Source organism: Perognathus longimembris, chromosome 25 (assembly GCF_023159225.1).
Source record: "Perognathus longimembris pacificus isolate PPM17 chromosome 25, ASM2315922v1, whole genome shotgun sequence".
In the NCBI taxonomy this organism is placed as follows: domain Eukaryota; kingdom Metazoa; phylum Chordata; class Mammalia; order Rodentia; family Heteromyidae; genus Perognathus; species Perognathus longimembris.
Window position 1 is genome coordinate 13,377,476 of NC_063185.1, and position 19,457 is coordinate 13,396,932.

At 46.7% G+C, this 19,457-nt stretch overlaps 2 protein-coding genes across 5 annotated transcripts in view; one reads left to right on the top strand and one right to left on the bottom strand.

Moving 5' to 3' along the window:
* Cdc42se2 (CDC42 small effector 2) overlaps nt 1-3,135 on the top strand; it is a 51,273-nt gene extending 48,138 nt beyond the window's left edge. The window contains exons 4-5 of one of the 3 annotated variants that reach the window (XM_048334020.1): nt 1,195-1,318; nt 1,878-3,135. In XM_048334020.1, the coding sequence (XP_048189977.1) occupies nt 1,195-1,293 (99 nt within the window). In that variant the 3' untranslated portion in view covers nt 1,294-1,318; nt 1,878-3,135. Of the gene's footprint in view, nt 1-1,194; nt 1,319-1,784 lie in introns of all 3 variants that reach the window. The other 2 variants (XM_048334018.1, XM_048334019.1) reach the window with 2 other exon arrangements.
* Nucleotides 3,136-11,797: 8,662 nt separating this feature from the next.
* Nucleotides 11,798-19,457, bottom strand: part of Rapgef6 (Rap guanine nucleotide exchange factor 6) — a 137,801-nt gene continuing 130,141 nt past the window's right edge. Inside the window, exons 27-30 of one of the 2 annotated variants that reach the window (XM_048334011.1) lie at nt 16,552-16,777; nt 14,859-15,361; nt 13,360-13,674; nt 11,798-12,594 (exon numbers count right to left, since the gene is read on the bottom strand). In XM_048334011.1, the coding sequence (XP_048189968.1) occupies nt 12,572-12,594; nt 13,360-13,674; nt 14,859-15,361; nt 16,552-16,777 (1,067 nt within the window). In that variant the 3' untranslated portion in view covers nt 11,798-12,571. The remainder of the gene's footprint in view (nt 12,595-13,359; nt 13,675-14,858; nt 15,362-16,551; nt 16,778-19,457) is intronic. The other variant, XM_048334012.1, reaches the window with a different exon arrangement.

A 19,457-nucleotide genomic window follows, 5' to 3' on the forward strand; every position in this document is an offset into this window, starting at 1 on the left:
CCGTGAGACTTACCTCTAATTAACAACCAGGAAACCAAAAGTGATGCTGTAGCTCAAAGTGGTAGAGAGCTGGCCTTGAGTGATAAAGCTCAGTGACAGCACCCTCCCAGGCTCTTGAGTTCAAGCCCCACGACTGACAGCGCCCCCCCCCCCATGCGCATGTGTGTGTGTATATATAGATCCATTTAGGAGCTAGTTTTGCATCTAAATCTTGTTGGAGCTAAATACACCTCCCTCCCTCTCCTCCGTCTGTCCCCTCTCTCTCCTGTTAGCATGTTTCAGAATGAGGCAGGATGACCAGTGAGAAACGCAACGCGCCTCCCGCGCCACGCGTTGTGTTGCAGTGAGTAACCTGGAAGCATTCGACAACCAGATTGATGAGCAATTGGACCTCATCTCTTCTCCCCCAGAGTCTCGGGGTTTAGATGCAAGGCAAAGGCAGTCAGTGCTTTTTTTCTTTATTGTGAAACATCACCTCCAAATCCTTCCTGTTTAGGTTTCTTCCTCCAGGCATCTGGTCTGACTAATTCTGTTTCCATCACGTTCCCAATTTATAGGAAATGAGACTGGAATAATAACTAAAAATAGAAGCACTTCAGTGTTTGCAAAGGATTGTGTGTGTGTGTGTGTGTGTGTGTGTGTTAGTCACCAGAATAAAATAGCGCACCCTCTAGTGTGGTTGGAGTGTCATCTTCCCACTGTGTAGATAAGACACTTGTATTTCCAGAGGGTAAATAATTTACCCAGTTACAGGGTCCATAAGTAAACTTGGACTGCAATCCATGCATTTTTAAATAAAAACTATATCAGAACAGTAAAACTGCAGTTTACTACATGGGTTTATGATTTCTGTCTAGCTGACATTTAGTTTGGTTCATATATATTTTCTTTCTTTGGAGTTTTGAGTAATTACAGTGGTCAGATGTGTAAGGTGTCTACAGATTGAAGGAATTCGATGTTAAAGAACGGAAGGTGCAGTTGATCTGTTTCCCATGTACTTGGTGCATTACAAAAGCACCTTTAGGAAGCAGAAAAAGGGGCAGAGGTATTGTACAAGTTGAATTACTAGATTCACCATTTGCTCTTGAACTCACCAAAATGTCGATTTAGTTTCATTAAAAAAAAAAAAAAGTATCTGATCAAGAGTTCCTGGCTCCTGATGTGTGTGTACCGCTGTGCTCTCATTCCTTCCAGGTTAGCTCCATTCAGAACCAGATGCAATCCAAGGGGGGCTATGGGGGCGGCATGTCTGCCAACGTGCAGATGCAGCTGGTGGACACGAAGGCGGGATAGCCCTGGGACAGCCCTGGTCCCTCCGGTGAGTCCCGCTCAGCCCCGCCGCTCCTCAGACGGCCCGGTGTGAGGGAGGCCTTGGGTTTACACAAGAAAATCATTTTCTCTGTGTCATTATGAAACTGAAAACACAAATACTGGAGCTCAGTGCTTCCGAGGGGACAGCCATAGGCAGTTACTGCCTTTTGAATGCAGGTTTTGGGTTGTTTTCCCCATAAAGAACTTGAACTGCCCTAAGATTAGAGTTGAGAAGGCTTTGCTGGGATTTCTGGGCCAAGATGGTGCTGTGTCCTTTTAAGAACAATGAAATTATTTTGAGTATTTATGCTTCAGATATCTTGAATTGTAAATGAGTTTTATAGCTACCACTTTATTATTTATAAATTCTATATTATAAGAATTCTTTATTATTTCAAATGAAAAAAAGATTACTTTTGAGAATGAGCCCTGAAAGTGTAAAAATAATTTGAATTTTTCTTTTGATTTTATAGGTCATTGTGAATTTCTGTATTATCTCTGTCCACTGTTCTATAATTTTTTTTTGTTTTGTGATTGCATTTCTTTTATTTTTAATGATAAAAGAGAAGTGTGACGGCAGCCGTTCCCCTTGTGATTCTCCAGTGAGCCGTGACTGTTCTGTCCCGAAGAAGACGCCGCCCGGCGAACCCCGCACCTCCTTCAACGGCATGCATGCCTTTGGACTCTGGACAGAGTTCTTTGGATCGTAGCTGAATTCTCAATGTTGAATCAACGTGGATCTGATCTTAGCATGATCTTTTTTGTGAATGCTACCATCGTTTTGCAGTTTTCCCATTTAAAACCTTTTCTTTCTGCCTCTCGCCCTCTGCCTTAGGATTTCACTGGTGAGCAATGGCCTGTGACTGGTGGTTCACTTGTCACCAGGTGTATATATTTGGGAAGGTTATGAGACCCACAAGCACAATGATGATTTTCTTTGTTGGAGACGTCCGCAGGTTAGCTATCGGTGTGCTTTCTGCAGTTGCTGCAGCGGGGCCGTGTGGGCCTGCGCTGTGTGTGTGTGTGTGTGTGGGGGGGGACGCTGCCCATCCTGCTGCTAGGAGAGAGAATCTAGCTGTGCCACCGAGGCAGCCAGCTCATAGAAGACAACTCTGTAGCTTCTGTAGAAGTCTAGCTTTTTGATTAGAGCGGCAGTGAGAGGAAGCTTGCATTCATAAGGCATCACTTGGCTGTTCATGGTGAGTGTATTTATTTGGAGAGCAAGGGCCTGTGGCGTGGACAGGCGTGGTTGTGTATCTGAGTGTCTGCCGAAGTGCGCGTTGTCTGATTCCGAGCATAGTCCTCCTTCGTGTACTTGCTCTCTTGTTTTACGTGTTTCATGGTTGACATTTTGGCATCCGGTTGTTTCTGCAAGTGGCCCGTTGGGCCTCTGGCCTGACTTTGCGCCAGCAGTCGTTGGACTCGGCCGGGGACGTTGCCGAGAACATGGCGGGGACCTGCCATGCTGTGCGGTTGATGGTTTCCTCAAGAGGTCTTTGCTCAGGTTCCAAAGGATGCTCATTGTTCCTGAGTTTTGTGTCCTTCAAATAGTCCTGTAAATGTTTCTCTTCCCTACTAGAGTGAAATGTTAAGCCAAAATGAGCGGTGTATGTTACTGAAGAGCGGGCCCCGGTGTCCAGTGCAGGCCCGACTTCCTGCTGGGCCGAGCTGCCTGGCGGGCCTGTGTGGACAGGAGAGCTGCCTGCTTCCAGCCCTTTCACTCACCTCCCCCCTTCTTGTGGAGTAATGGCAAGAAGTGCCAGCTTAGGCGGAAGCGCCCTCCCCAGTTCCTCTGGATGAGTTCAGTTGGGTGGGGTGCCAGGTGACCCCCATGCTTCCGTGTCACAATTCTGAGCCTTGGTAGGTGTCAGTCGGAAGCCCTGGGAGAGGCCAAAGCGTTGTGCATTTTGCTTACTACCTTGGTCTGTTGTCGGGTTGATGGTGTGGACACTGCGTTCTGGAATTTGCCTGAGGACCATTGTCATTGTGCTTAGCCAGGGGGACTGCTGCGAGCACACACTTTCACATGGACTGGGTCTGCACTGCTGCATTTTATTTAAATCAGTAGTTTTGGCATGGTCATGTAACTCCGGAACAAGCCCACCAGGGAGCTTATTCCTTTCAAAACGAGCTTAGATTCGATTTGCTATCGTTTTTGCTGCTCTAAGACCCACAAGTGTTGGAGCCTGCGTCCTGCCCTGCCCTCTCCCTGCCCCCCTGCCCTGCCTTAACCTCCGGCTGCGCTGGGAGGGTGTGGGAAAAGCCAAGCAATAAGAAAACCTCCAAGATGACGCCTGCACTTGAGGCATTTGGAGGCCTGAGCACGGGGCATGCACAGGGCAGACCTCCACTTCATCACTGGGGTGCAAACCTTAGGGGCCCATCTGCCCCCCGTTACCAGTGTATGCCATTTTTCAGTTGAAGCTTACAGGATTTTCATACTCAAAACTCACTTGATTGAAATGTGCTAACAACCGGCAAGCAAGGGGGAATTGAAGGGGGATTTGATCTCCACGTGGATCTTGGGGCGGCCGGCATTTCCGCTGTGTAGGTAGGAAGTGGCCGCCAGGCTGCGTGAGCTCGGAGGTGTCCTCCACGGCCATTCTCGGCAGTGCTCTCCGTGGGCTTTGCACATCCTTAACGAGTGCGTCCGCTTTCACCTGTTGTTAAATTATATAGCAGTTTCATTCTAGAGAAAAAGTTTGCCTTGATTTTGTTTAAAATGACTTCTGCTCAGCACCCAGAAGATAAAATTGACATATTTTTATAATTATAGCATACTTTTTTTGTACATTGTGTTCATTCTTGAATAAAGTGAGTTCAGTATTGGCTTGTAGATATTAAAAGAAAGTATTGATTTTGATTCAATAAATGTTTTCTTTCAAACCCTGTTTGATTTACCGTTTTCATTTTCTTAGTCTTTCAAGGAATTCTTTATCAGAATTCACAGAGGGCACTTAGGAACGAGTGTAGCGAGGCAGAGACATACTGAAGAGTAGAGCTGTTAGTGAAAAGAATTGAGGGTGAACTTGATAAATCTTCCGTACTTCAAAGGAAACCGTTATTAGAGGGAAGAGTTGTTCTTCACAACCGACGTTGTTGGCAGGCTTTTCATTGGACAATTGGGTTAATGTTTATAGAGTTAAAAAAAATTAGACACTACTTAAGTAATCTTTTTATAAATTGGACAGTTCTCAACAGAAAAAAAAAAAGCCCAAATGGTTAATAAGAAATGCTCAGTGTTTGCAAATCAGAGAGGCAGTCCAGTCAGGATGTCTGTCTGTCCTCAAGAACCCACACTCGTCTGGGTGTGTGTGTGTGTGACAGGGGAGAACTCACTGCTATTAGCAGTGCGCATTCGTGCAGCCATTCTGGAAGTCTGTGGAAGCATTTAGAACAACTAAAACACAGCCCTCCCCAGGGGCCCAGCCCGCAGGCATCAACTGGAAGGAGAAGGAAGGTAAGTTTTCAGATCCATGTTTATTACAGGGTGATGAGAGCGAGTGTGCGGAGCCCCGGTGAGGGCCTTGCTCAGCTGGACGGGTGAGCTTGTCATTGAGAACAAAGTGGATGGAGCTGGAGACCGCGCTGTTAGGACCACGAGGTGGGTGTGATTGAGGTACATTATACATATGTGTGTATATATACATTCACATGTATGCACACATGTAACGTGTGTAATACACCCACATGCACAAACAGAGATAGCCTTAGGAAACAGTTTTCTTTTGTATTTAAGAATTTAGTTGTTGGGGCTGGGAATATGGCCTAGTGGCAAGAGCACTTGCCTCGTATACATGAGGCCCTGGGTTCGATTCCCCAGCACCACATATACAGAAAACGGCCAGAAGTGGCTCTGTGGCTCAAGTGGTAGAGTGCTAGCCTTGAGCAAAAAGAAGCCAGGGACAGTGCTCAGGCCCTGAGTCCAAGCCCCAGGACTGGCCAAAAAAAAAAAAAAATTTAGTTGTTCAATGAGAGACTTCTGTAGATCAGGTCTCCCTCTCTCCCTCAGTATGTGTGCGTGTGCGTGTGCGTGTGTCTGGGCTCCTCTTGAACCACACTACTTGCAATCTGCCTCCTAGCTGCGGTGACGGTGCCCGCCACTCGCGGCCCTTGACCCTTCTCGGTGCCCTGGAAGCTTCCATCTCCCCGCTGTTCTGTCAGGAACTCCGTCAGTGAGCAGGTTAGCAAGCAGGATCTCTGCGCCCCGCTTCTGTCCAGGGCTCCAGGGAGGACCAGGCGCCCCCCCACCTCCTGCACCCCACTTGACACCCCCTACTCCCCACCCAACACCCCTCAGCCCCCCAGCACCTCACCCCCCCCCCCCACTTCACACCGCACACTCCCACCCAGCTCCCGCACCCCACTCCGGCCCACTAGGCAGCAAGCCCTCACCTCATTCACAGGGCCACTCTCGTGCACAGGAAGGCGGCTCTTCAGTCTTCTGTCCATTTCGTTTTCTCTTTGCCAGTCCTGGGCTTGAACTCAGGGCCTGAGCACTGTCCTTGAGCCTCTCAGTGCTCAAGGCTAGCACTCAGCCACTTGAGCCACAGTGCCACTTCAGGCTTTGTGTATGTGGTGCTGAGGAATCGAACCCAGGGCTTTGTGCATGCTAGGCAAGCACTCTGCCACTAGACCACATTCCCAGCCTGAAAGTGCTTTGTTTACAAGGGTGCACTAGTCCATAGTGTATGTCCCACATTGTGGTCTGTGGGTGTGCCCCACCGCCGGTCCCACCTTTTGGCTGTGAACAGTGCAGGAGTCTTGTCTCCTGCATGGATGACTCTCCAGGCCGCCGCCCAGCAGGCGTGGTGGGGTCCCCTGCTGATTCCCACCAAAGCTGCATGAGACTTCCCCCTAACCCCACCCAGCTTCCCTGCCACCGGGTGTGGGCTGTGGGAAAGAAGCCTGGGAAAGATCAAATCTTAGGATCATTTTGACTTTATTTCCTTATGGCTAAGGATACTGAACATTTCATGTGGCAGCTATTACCCCCCCCCCCCCCCCCCGTTTCACTAATTCTTTGTATAGTGTTTTAAATCTCTGCTCCATTAATTTGTACCCAAAAGTTTCCTGAGTTTGGCTTGTGTTTTTCTAGAAGTTTAAGTTGCACCGTCTCGCTCTTTGTGCTTGCTGTTCTATTTTCTTTTTTCTGCCAGTCCTGGAGCTTGAACTCATTGTCTGAGCACTGTCCATGGCTTCCTTTTGCTCAAGGCTAGCACTCTGCCACTTGAGCCACAGCGCCACTTCTGGCCATTCTCTATATATGTGGTGCTGAGGAATTGAACCCAGGGCTTCATGTATGAGGCAAGCACTCTTGCCACTAGGCCATATTCCCAGCTTCCCAGGGAAGCAAGCATCCCTGGCTGCCAGAGGCTGTAGTAGGATGTGTTTTCATTTTCATTACCTCAGAAACTTTCTGAAGTTTCTTCAATGACCCACATGTCCAATCTCGGTGTCCAGGTGTTTGGGTATTTCCTGTACTGTTGTGTGCTGTTGAGATCTAGTTTAGCTTCCTCACGGTCAGATAGGCTACAAGGAGTTATTTGTCTTCTTGTATTGGCTTGTTTGAAGACGTTCCGTGAACTGCTAAGAATGTACGGTGCAGCTCTGTGGTGAAGTACTCTGTAGATGTTAAAAGTTGTCTAAGGTTTCTGTGTTGTTTTTGTTTGGGTCACCTATTGGTGAGAGAAGTTTTGCACTGCTATTGTGCCGGTATTTCTGTGTTTATACAAGTCCAGAAGTGCCACTGGGTGTGTCATTTGGTGCATGCATGTTAACTATAATTTGCTCTTCATGGCTCATCCCCTCTGTTAGTGTAAGTGACCTTTTTGTCTCTTGACTTTTTAAGCTTGAAGTCTGTTTTATCAGATGTACATAAAGTCACTCCTGCCTACTCCATTTGCTTTCCCATCCTTTCACCCTAAGTCCTTGCTTTGTCAGTGAGATGTTTCTTCTTTTTGGTCAGTCGTAGGGCTTGAACTCTGGGCCTGGGCGCGGTCCCTGTCTTCAGTTGTAGGCTAGCACTGTACCACTTTGAACCACACCACTTCCAGTTTTCTGGAGGTTAATCAGAGATGAGTCTCGAAGACTTGATCTCACACTTCTGAGTAGTAGGGTGAGCCACCAGTGCCAGGCTCCATGAGATGCTACTTGTAGGCAAATGGTTGCGTCTTTTTTGACACAAGGTGCCAATCTATTGTAGAGTTAATAAGTCCATTAACATTTAATATTACTCCTGAAGAGGTATGCCTTTTTCTTCCTTGTGTTTGTGATGCTTGCTTTCATTTTCTGCTTTCTTAATCTCTCCTAGTAGGGCTTATTCTTTCCTGTATCTTCGTTTTCCCTTTCTCTGGTGGGTAAGATTAAACCTAAGTATATTTTGCAGTGTTTAGTGGATGACCTTCATTTTTCACTTGAGGATAGTTCTGCTCATTACAACAGTGCAGGTTGGCATTTGTTGGGTTTCTAAGTTGAAATGTCTTACCAAGCTCTTCCTTGCATTTAGTATCTGTTGAAAAATTTGCTTTTACTCTACTGGGGTTGCTATGGTAAGTGACTTGCCCTTGTATTTACAGTTAAAATGTTCTATTTGCTTAATGTTTTTACTGTGTCTAGGGGTGTTTGGAGTTGTCTTTGTGACATGGTTGACCCATGAGGGTGGAAGTTTGTGCCATTTTGATTGAGCTCATTGTCTTTAGTTTTTGTCTATCCTCAAAATTTGAAGGATCTGTTGGTATTTTTTTTCCAGTGCCTTTGATAAAATTCCTCTGAAATTGTTTTCAATTTCTGCACTATTACCAAGGCTTTCAATTAAGTTTATTGGATAGTTGAGTTTATCTCTAGAACTTGGGCTAGGTTTCCCCCCTTCAATATCAGTATTGAATTCCTCATATGCCTTCTTAATTCCAGTAGCTGCTTGTACTCAATTTCTCAATTGAATCCTTTTTTTAAGTTTTTTAACCATTTTTCTTGTTTTATTCCTTTAAGTCCTTTATGGTGCTGTTATTGGCTGTGTGTGTGTGTGTGTGAATTTTGTGATCTTTTGCTAATTTACACATGTGGGTCCAGGATTTGTGGAGATGTCACTGTCCTGTATCCTTACAGCAAGTTCTGTGCTGTGCCTGGGGGGTGGCGCTAGATTTGAAGTGTGGGGGTCACAGACAGGACAGTTTCACTGCATGTGTGCATGAGGAGTCCAGTCTTAAGTTGTGGCATGCTCTAATGAAGACCTGATCTTTGTAGATGAGTATAGGATCCAAGATGTACCTTTTGTACTCTAGGAAGACAACTTCCCTTAACGAAGCTAGGCAGAGGAAGGATAGAGGGGCTGGTCCTAATGGAGATATACTGACTCTCTTTCTAGTGTGGGAAGGGTGCGGGGCTATGCTTTATAGGCGAGATTAAGGGGGAAGGTGGAGAAAGGTAAAAGGAAAATGGACATTGTTGGGAGATAATAAAAAAAAAGTTCAAATCCTGGTCGCAGAAAACTAGATCCAGTGTGGATTTGGGTAATGAGGACAAGTTAGGATGGGGGAGAAGAGGGTATGAGTAAGAGAAGAATCTTACTTGTAGAAGAAAAGGGGGACATAGAGGGGGGGAGGAACTTTGATCCAGATGGGACAGGTATGGCAGTCCCTTCAACTGTGATGATTTCAAAGAGAAAAGAAGCAAAACATTAAATGGTGTACAAAACAAGTTGAAAGGCGACTGAGAGAAATACAAAGAATCGTCTCTCTCCCTCCCCCCCACCCCAATATCTACATGACTTCTCCCCAGGGTGCTTGAGGCCCCAGAGCAGGTGGGGGAGGCCTTCAGAGTCAGCACACTGCTTTCCGGTATGGTGTGGCTGTCCTGTGAGCACACTGGCTTTCTTGGGTTCAGGGACCACAGCTTTGTGAGGTGGGGTCCGTGGCTGCAGTTGCTCCTCGTCCCACTGTCTGGTATAGAGTTGCAAGCACGCCCATGGCGCAGCCCCTCACCTCTCCATTTCCTGTTTCCCACGCTGGGGATAAGGCCCGTGGCTTAGATGCGCCTGCTGAATTTGTTGGTTCCTTGGCAGGCAGGTCTGGTTTTACCTGATGCTGCTGCTACCCCTGCTTTGACTGCATCTCTGTAACTCTTTGCAGTCTCTTCTTCCTTCCTTCCATGTTCCCTCAGAACCCGCTCGCCCTTGGGTCCCTGGGTTCAGTTTGCCAAGAGGCTTCCAGTCTGTGGTGTCTCTCTGGGGAGGTTGGTATTGGCATTAAGGCCCCACCAGATAATCCAAAGGCTCTTACCTCAAATGGCCTAATTTAATTATATCCACAATAGAGTAACTTAAGATCCTGTAATGCAATTAGGATTTGATTTCACCATTAGGCAGCCTACCATATTTGTACTTTCTAAGGGAAAGCTGGGATCTGTTGGGATGGAATTAACTGGAAGGAGGCATGGCAGGGAGGGCATTTTACAGGCTGGTAAATCAGAAATGTTCACAAGATTTATAAAACAGTCATGCAGTGGGAAAACCCATTGAGCCTCCCATTTTTATAGTTTTTACTTTTTACAGGATTCAGACCTGGCCACACTACTGAGACAGAAGCTGAAATTACACAAGGGGGGGAGTTAATAAAGTCACACTCGTCCCTTCATAACGCCAGTTACCGCATCAGCACGGAAGGGCGAAGGGCTGCCCTCATCCAGCTTAAGAAACAAGGCTTAAGTAAATGTTAGTTTTTGTCTAAACAATCACAGACCATTCTAATTTCTCTGGAGACTGCTCAGCCTGGCATTCTGGAATCGACAGTAATGGGCACGAAAGGTTGGTGTACATTCTTTATTGATTCCACCAACTAATGTATTAGTAGGTATGATACTTTTACATTCTCTTAACCAAAAATAGAACAAATATTTACACTTAGTAAAAATACAAAAAGCATACAGAGGCACTGTCTTTCTAAAAGACATAAGTTGAGGAGGTATCAAAAAATAGGCGACAAACATTGCTTATTACAGGGTACCTTACAATCACTGAATTGTGCAGTATAGTTGTACTAATCAAACAGCAACTGTGCAGTTTTGTTTTTTGCTGATAAGTTTGCCTGTTTTTTAGTTTTAAAAGATCAATTGCATTCTCAATGTTAAAAAGCACAACAAAAGAAAAGCTAAAGATGAACGGGGTTCAGTCCTGGGAGTGACACTAAAGGGGACGGGACGGCAGCAGGGAAAGGCCACTTGCCGGGCTTACCAATTCTCCAAAGCTCTCACTGGAAGAAATCGTGCTGAAACTTACCATTTGGCAAAGGTTTGCACCCAGGGTTTCCTGCAGGCTTTGATAGAAAAAGAACTGGAGATTTGGAACTGAAGCAAACTACAGGTTTTGATTAAGGCTTTCCTTTGTTCTGGGTTCTATGAGACCTTTCTTGTGCTCTAAATTAAAACTAAGAGTTCTTTTTTTGGGGGTGGTACTTGTCTAGGCAAGCACTCTGCCACAGCCCTTCATGAGTTTTTAAGGGATTCATACATATTAAACTGTCAAAAAGCATTTGGTTTTATTCCTGATCAATGTGATCAGCTGATCCAAACACTCACAGTTAAAGCTAGATACAAAGGCAGCCACGTGGTGCAAGCTCCCACCCACAAGGCCTTGCAGGGCAGTGCAGGTGTGGTTTCTACACCAGTCAGTTAAGGCTTCCGTCTGATTTGATCGACCTGCTAAATGACGACATGCTGTGCAGATACATTTTTCTGCAATAATGGATATAAAATGGTGAGAAATACTCAACCACCTCGAAGGTGGTTACAGAAAATCAAATATATGGGTAAACTAGAAGATTCTCAAGTAGAGAAATGTGACTCTGAAAACAGGATTTTGGATTCAGGCTACTTTTTCAAGCAAGCTGTGTCACTTGCATTTGAACGCACCTGGGACTGGCTAATTTCTAAGGCTTTAATTCAGAATGCTTTCTTTCCAAGACATGCTACTTCCCTAAAATAATCATTTTGATTAGAAGAATGCACTATTTATGGTTTGAAAATGAAGGTGATCAACAGGAATAGAGAAATACCCTAAGCTAAGCCCTACATGAACCACATTCTGAAGTGAACCCATTGGCTTCAAGCGGATCTTGGTAATAATAGTAGTACACCTTAATGGCTTTGGCTTTTTTGGTACAGAAATTTTACATAAAAAAATGGAAAAGATATATATAAACATTTAATTTGTAAAAACCCATTTGATCTAGTAAACAGTTATTAAATACTTAAAAGGTATGTCCTTTTCAGGGCCAAAATTTAAAACCAAGAGGCAATCTTTTTTTCCCATTGGTCATGGGGCTTGAACTCGGAGCCTGGGTGCTGGCCTTGAGCATTTGCTCAAGATTAGCACTCTACCAACTTGGGCCACGCCTCCTGGACTTTGCTGAGTAGTTTACTGGAGATAACAGTCTCACCAACTTTCCTGCCAGGGCTGGCCTTGGAACTGTGATCCTCAGATCTCAGCCTCCTGAGTAGTTAGGATGACAGGTGCGAGCTGCCAGCATCTGGCAGAATTTTCAGGCCACTACAGCCCTTGGAGGGCTACTTAGCTTACTAAGGGCCTCAAAGCCAGGGGGTTTTCTAGATTGATGCAATCCAGTGGTGTAGGTAGGGGTGGTACATAGGAAGAAGACTGCACAATCGCAAATTCATCTTCATGATTCCAAAGCTATATTTAGACCTCTATAGTTGAAATTTCTACTTCCCACTATCATATCATTAGATGAATGATCTTCACGAGCAGGGTTACTGCCCCCCAGCCTTGTCTGTGGCTGGTCCCGCAGGCACTGGTGCCCCGCCCAGGCACCACTGTACTCATCTCTACAAAGACAACTCTGTTGGGTCAAACCAGACTCCCTTTCATGGCCTCAAACACACATCGCTAACAAGCGCTCCCCTCACACAACCACAGCACTTCAAATAATAAGTTACTTCCCAAATACACAAGAACATCCTTGGTGCTGGCCAAGATTCCGACTCTGTCCCCTAGCCCAAGCTCTGGCTTGGAAATAATACCGCTATGTTTACAAAGATCTGAGACACTCAATAGTGACCTATGGGCTGACTGGAGTTTGCACTGTCACGTGAGTCCTAAGGCAGGTCTGGGCAGTCAGGCCCGGCAAGGGGAGTCTCACTCGAGGAGCGCAGGGGATGGAGCCTCTGGTGAGTAGCAGCAAGCAGCGGCAGACCCCACGCTCCGCCAGGACTTCCAGTGGCTGTCTTCGAGTGGGCGGCTCAACGGCTAGACTGCTGACACCTGTTCTTCTGCCAAGTACAAAAGCAAGCCAACTACTATTAGAAAGCGATCAGATCCAAAGAAATCCTCAAGACATCCCATCAAGGCCTGTATTTTATTCCGAGGACACCTAACAAGCGGGAATTGGGTTAGCAATTTTTTTTTTGACCATTTCAAACAATAATACTAAGGCACACCGCTTTTCAAGATCTTGCCAGTTATAAAAGCTGTTAGATGTACTAATAAATAATACACACCACCACCAATGTCAAGCACCTCCTGAAATTACGGCTGCCCTTCTACCAACTGGCTCCATGAGAGCCGCAGTTGGGGTGCTCGGTGCACAACCCAGAGCAGCCCGCTTACACTGATGTGCACACACGGATTCATGCCTGCGGCAGGCGCTCTCCCGAGCCAGGCTGTCCGGGCTTTCTGTGGCTGTTAGGACAGGGCCTCACTTCCAGCCAAGGTGTACACCTGGGACCGCCGTGACCCACCTGGGGGCTGGAATGACAGGTTTGTGCCATGCTACCCAACATCCTACCCTAAGATGGAGGCGTAGGACCCTCTAGGCTGTGCTGACTGTGATTTCCCTGTGCTTAGCCTTCCACAGAGCTTGGACTAGCAAGTTGTGGTGAGCTCAAGCTATGGGCTGAGGTGAAACCTTATTTTTGAACATGAATTTGAAAGCACTTAAAAAAACATCACTAGTGACTACAGAACCCCACAATAAAGACCATTTGATACACAAAGCAATGTAAGCCATTAATTAGGGTAAGGGTCAGTCAACGTACCATCTGCTTGGCTATCTGCGTCAGTCACCTCTGTTAGCCTAGGTCGGGCTGGCTGTGCATTATGCCTGTGAGGCTGAGTTAGCATCTTCGAGGGGACACAGGCCCCAGGGCAGCTCCCGAGAGAAGCTGGCGCTGGCCTGCAGAGGCTGTTCTGCATCATCTTTGACCTCTGCACGGCCACACTATACTCTGGAGGTTTTAGGTGCGGGTGGGGTCCTTCCTGAAGGTCGGCTAGAGAGATCCCCAGGTATCCTGGAGGAGTGGGAGGCGGCTCCCTAAACCTACCGTCCTTCCTGGGTGAGGTGACACAGTATACTGGCATGAAAAATAAGCAATGGAAATGTTAATAAAATGCAAAAAAAAAAAAGACATACTTAAAAAGAACTTAAAAACAGACAAATGAAATAAACTTAAATACAACAAAGCAGGTTAACACATTTTAAATAAACTGAATACGTGCATCTGTCTGCAGAGATGGCCACGTTCACGCTGAACACACGCGTTCACGCTGAACACACACGTTCACTACTGCTGCTGACGGGCAGCTCGCCTCTGTCCCCGCTGCTCTCAGGCCCCCAGTCCGCGCCAGGGAACGAGACTTTCTGGTTTTCAGTTTTTCAGTGGGCGTTAAGTATTAGGGTGATTTAAATGCTTTCTCTAAGATTGTAGCCCCCTGGACAAAGCTTAAAGCAGCAGCAGTTCCAATCTACAGGACAACAGGCTCTCACAATAAAGTATCCAATAGCTAAACACTAAAACAGAAGGGGCTGGGTGTCGGCTCACACCTGTAGTCCCAGCTACTCAGGAGGCTCAGACTGAAGGACTGAAGTTCATTACTAGCCAAGGCAGAAAACCTGAGACTATTTCCAATCAATTAGTGAAAGCCAGCCTGGAGGTATGGCTCAAAGGGTGATGCACTGGCTGAGCAAGGGTGAGGCCCTGAGTTAAAGCTCCAGTATCTCAAGCGCGGGCGTACACACGTACACACGTACACACGTACACGTACACGTACACACACACACACACACACACACAATGGAATCGATGAGTGAACATGATGCCAGGAAGGTGCACCGAAAAATGTTCTGGATTTGTTTTGGACCCATGGCCCTGGGCATGCCCATATAGGTAGGCTTTGGGGTTGTTCGCTGTCATTTTTAGTATCTGAAGTGAGAAGGCTCAAGGCAATGGTGGTCCAAAAACTTTCTAAAGAGAATGCTCTTTAATTACTATTTCTTCAAGTAAAAAAATAAAATGTGACAAACTCCATCTTTTATGTTCCTAATTATTCACGTTTGCACCAAACTTTCACTTTAATGACTCTATTATCTGCCCTAAGGTCTTTCACAAGTCATGAATTCTGAAAATAATTCGTGAAGAAAAGGGGGAAAAAACAAAGATGATGAAAGAACTTCCTTGGGAATGAAGTCTCAACCTCAGTGCCACCATCTCTGAGTGCCCAAGATACAACAGCAACGCGTCCCAAGCTACCCACTTACCAATCAAGCCCTTCTCTGTGCTTGACGTGACAGTTTTGTAAAGCGGGTCAGTGGCGTCCTTGTGGTCCAGGCTGTCGGGGGGCGCGGCGGGGGCGCTCTCCATCGCTCTCCGCTTGACTGTCCCGTAGTTGGGTTCGCAACTGTCTGACAGGGAGCTGGAGGACGCCCAGCTCTGTCGCAGCTCCCCCGGCTCCAGGCTCCCTTTACACTGGCCACACGTTCTAGAGCAGCCTTTAGGACAGGAATGGGGTTCACAGTCTGCAGGCTCAACTTCAGCAATGGGGTCATCCAGATGAGTGTGTCTGTAGGAATTCAAAAAGTCCCAGCCTTTGGGGTTGGGAAGGTTCTGGAAGTTGTCATGGGAACTGCTTGAACAGGAAGTCCAGCTTCCTCGACCACTGTCGGCCGCTTCGATGATGACGTGCTCATGAGAAATCTCCTCACTGCTCATGGACGACGAGACGGCTAAGCCCTTGACTAAAGATGGCTTTGAAAGTGTCCACCTAGTTTGGAGATAATGCAGAGAATCACGTACGGGCTTACTGGAAAGTCTCTCCACTGCCTCATTACCACCAATAGGCCACTGCAGAACCTCCAATGCAAGGTTTCCTCCACCAGAAACCTAAGTGATTTTTTTAAATGATAATTTAAAAATGAGGTTTGGTATGCTCTTTTGTTGCTGTTGTTGCCAGTCCTGGGCTTGAACTCAGGGCCTGGGCACTGTCTCTGGCTTCTTTTGCTCAAGGCTAGTGCTCTGCCACTTGAATTACAGCGACATTTACAGCCTTTTCAGTGTATGTGGTGCTGAGGAATCGAACCCAGGGCTTCATGCATGCTAGGCAAGCACTCTACCACTAAGCCACCTTCCCAGCCCTGTGAGACTGTTATTGCCAACTAATCACAGAAGGTGAAGAGTGGTAGAGTGCTAGCCTTGAGTAGAAGCTGCGACCTAACAGCTCCTCTCTCTGCCCTGGGGGGGTGGGGTGGGGTGGTGGCGGCTCGTATTTGACATGGCTGCACTTGGGCCTGGGAGCTGGAATGCGTGTTTCTGTCCTCCTCTCCCGGCCTGTCAGGGCACAGAGCACGTGGCCTTCTATTTCACGCGAGCAACCTCTCATCTAGCAGAATCTGAAGAACCATCTTCCCCGTATCAGTAGCCGGCACCTTTGGGGTGTCCCGCTTGGTTTTGGAGGGCCAGGCTCTTGCACCTGCTGGCAGGCCTTCTCTAACACTGAGTCATGCGCTCTGTCCTTCTCACCGTAGTGAGTTTCTGCCTGCTACTTGCCCAAGGTGGGCCTCCGGCCACTGCCCCTCCCAAGGAGCGGAGGTGGTCACGGGCACACACCACATCCGTGGCTCCTTGAGGTGAGGTCTCACTAACGTGTCTAGGCTGCCCTTGAACTGTGATCCTCCTGCCCTCTGTCTTCCAAGCAGCTGGTATTACAGGTATGTGCTACCACACCAGGCCAAATTCTAATGGATGGAAAAGGTACAGGATAGACAGTTACTTGAACACAGCAGTACTTGAGCTCACAAGCATATGCCTTTCAAGGGGTCGCCTTTCACATTGGCCCTCACACTCAAGGAGTGCCTGACATCTACCAGAGTGGAACAGGCACCGGATCACGTCTGGGAGCACCGCACAGGACGGCCTCTTGGCTCCGTTTCAGAAAGGCACAGAAAAGATGTTTACCCAGGACCAAGCTGACCGTGCTCCACCATTCCCGACATGCGCTCCTTGTCGGCGGCGGCGCTGAGCTCGGGGCCTGGCAGGGGCTGGGCCGGGCCCCGCTCGTCCGGAAGCCCAGCAGACATGGAGTCCATGGAGCAGTTGCTCACGATGCTTGACCGGGAGGAAATCTCGCTGTGGCTGGAGTCAGACAAGTTGTCAGATTTAGCTGATGGTAAAAGTGTGTAACCTGAACAAGAAAGAAAACACCGATCAAGCTCTGAAGCAAGGGACAAGCTGGTGGGGGTAGTCAGGGAGGGATAAAGGACCAAAAATAATAAAATGAACAAAAGAGAGCAGTGGCCGGTCTGTTTCCACTTATGTGGGTGTCATGGTGCCCACTCCCCCCCGTTCCCCTACAGATCCTTCACCTACCTATCCACACCAACCCACGAAACTTCAAGACAGAAAGCCAAAACTCAGTACTACCGAGAGACTGTTTAAAGGAATACCTGCAGGCTCTCACACCGCTTCATCTAGTTAATAAAACAAGGAATTAAACACATTACAAGTAAGTATACAAGGTACAAGTTCTCCACACGTTAATCCCGTGCCCTCACCGAAATCAACATTTCAGAGTCTAACCTGAATTCAAAATACAGTCTGAAGCCATGGGAATCAGGACTCCAAGGGAAGAACTGTATTTTGACTTTTTCAAATTACATATACTTACCCGGATGTTCTGTTTATGCCACCTAAGAAGTCTTGCCACAGGTTGAGTGTTACTGTTTCAGTGCTTTCATTTTATTCACAATGCTGAGGACTGAACCCAGGGCTCTGAATGTGCTGGGCATGTTCTACCTAAGCCGTACCCCTATCCCTGTTCCAGCATTTCTAAGCTGATTTAGATACAATTATATATTTAGTTCTCTTTTCTTCACCAGCTTTCACAGAATATTACATTAAACAGCCAAACAGGTTTATGAGCTATATAATGAAAGAAACCAGCATCCACATATATGAAACTTCAAGCTGCAAGACGGGGGTAGGGATAGAGTGAGGTGGGAGGACCCAAAACGAGCCTGAGGCATGATGGGTAAATGTACACCACAGTCTGTGTTGAACACTGGAAGAAGTCATGCTTCTGTTTAGAAATAAAAGGACCCAGTAATCCACAGGAGCCATTCTTGGGTCTCTGGGAAGGGACGATGTTCTCTTGTTCGCAGAACAGTGAGGTCCAGCAGGCCAAGGCCTTCCAGAACTCCTGGCAAGAACGAGATGGTGTGGTATGCTATAAGGAACAGGCCTTTTGTATGATGAGAAAAGCAGCAACCTTAAACACCAGGTCCTTTTCTGCTCTTAAGGAGCTTACAGTTTATTCACATGTAACTCAAAGCAAGAAAAAGTTATATAGCCCAATCACTTGAAGTGGTGTAATTATTTCAAAGAAAAATAAGCCAAGTGGCTTATGGGGCCAAGACTCTGGTAAGCCAAGACCAGGCTGTCTTCCTGAGTTTAATCAGAAATCTTGGGACCAAGGAATTTGTGTTCATGAGTTGCTTTCGCTAATACTTTTCAGTGGTACTAGGATTTGAACTCAGGGCTTTGCACTGTGTAGGTGCTCTACCTCTTGAGCCATGCCCACAGTCCTTTCTGCTTTAATGATTTTGTGTTCATGATGGGGCTGGCCTGGATGGTGTTCCTCTCATTTATGCTTCTCGTGCACAACCAGCCTTTTTGTTGGTTACAACGGCAGTCTTAAACTCTCATCTTCCTGATCATTATCTCCTGAGCGGCTAGGATCACAGGCATTAGTTACCAAGCCCAGGTTGACTTGTCAATTAAAATTTAAAATAAATTATAAAGGTGATGCACAGAGTGATTAGTCAGTCAGCTTTTTAAGAGTACTAAGAAGACAGATGCAATAAAAAAAAAAACTTTCCTAAAAGGAGTTATCTTTTATCTTCTGGAACATCTTTGCCTCACTCTTTCAAAAACTATGTTAATGTCTTTCCAACACTATTCTGGGAAGCACCTGAAACGCTTGTAATACACACACTTGGCCAGCCTGTGGCAGTTCACTTCTATGAACTCAGGGACGGGACACTAATTACTTCTAAAGTTCCCCAGACGTTGTCTGAGATCTGCGCAGTGTAAGAAGTAAACGAGGGAGGGGCCGGGATGCAGCTCAGCGGCAAAGCACTGGCCTCGCAGGTGTGCAACACCCTGGGTTTGATCCTCAGTACCAGAAAAGACAAGAAGTGCGCTCTGTCCATCAGCTTATAATGCAGCTGCAGTGCCAAGATGGCACATAAATTCTGAGGTAAATGTTTGAATGAGATTGTTAATTGGGCTGTATGGTGAAAGCAAACCCTGGTTCCTCAAAAAACTCCCTCCAATTTCACTCACAGACTCAGCTACCAGTAGGAAATAAAGCAAACTACAGAAAGCAAAAGCATCATCTTTACTAACTGAATACATTAGTAATAAATAACATATATACAAATAAGGCACTTCAATATTACTTTGTTGTTGAAGGATCTGTAATACTGATCATAAAATGCTCAGCAATAGAAATGTACTAAGTTGTCTGTCCCACCTTTGACAAGTTGCTTAATTCAAGCTACATTCACATTAGTAACTGGAAACGCACTCGACACTAAGTGCAGTGGACACTGTCCTCAGAGCGTCTTTCTCCTCTTAGACTTGAACCGCGTATAGAAGTAGCGGAAGGCATTACTGTCGCCTCTGCTATTGCAATTGAAGATGGCACTGCCTTTCTCATCTTTGATGTTGCTCCCAACATCCTTCACTTTCTCACAGCTGTCTGCCGCTCGATGGTGGTCTGCGTCCTCTTTTTGGCTGTGGGCTAGCCTCTCCCTTGAAAGAGTTCTTTCCCTAAATCTTCTAAACGGGGATGTCATTCTTTT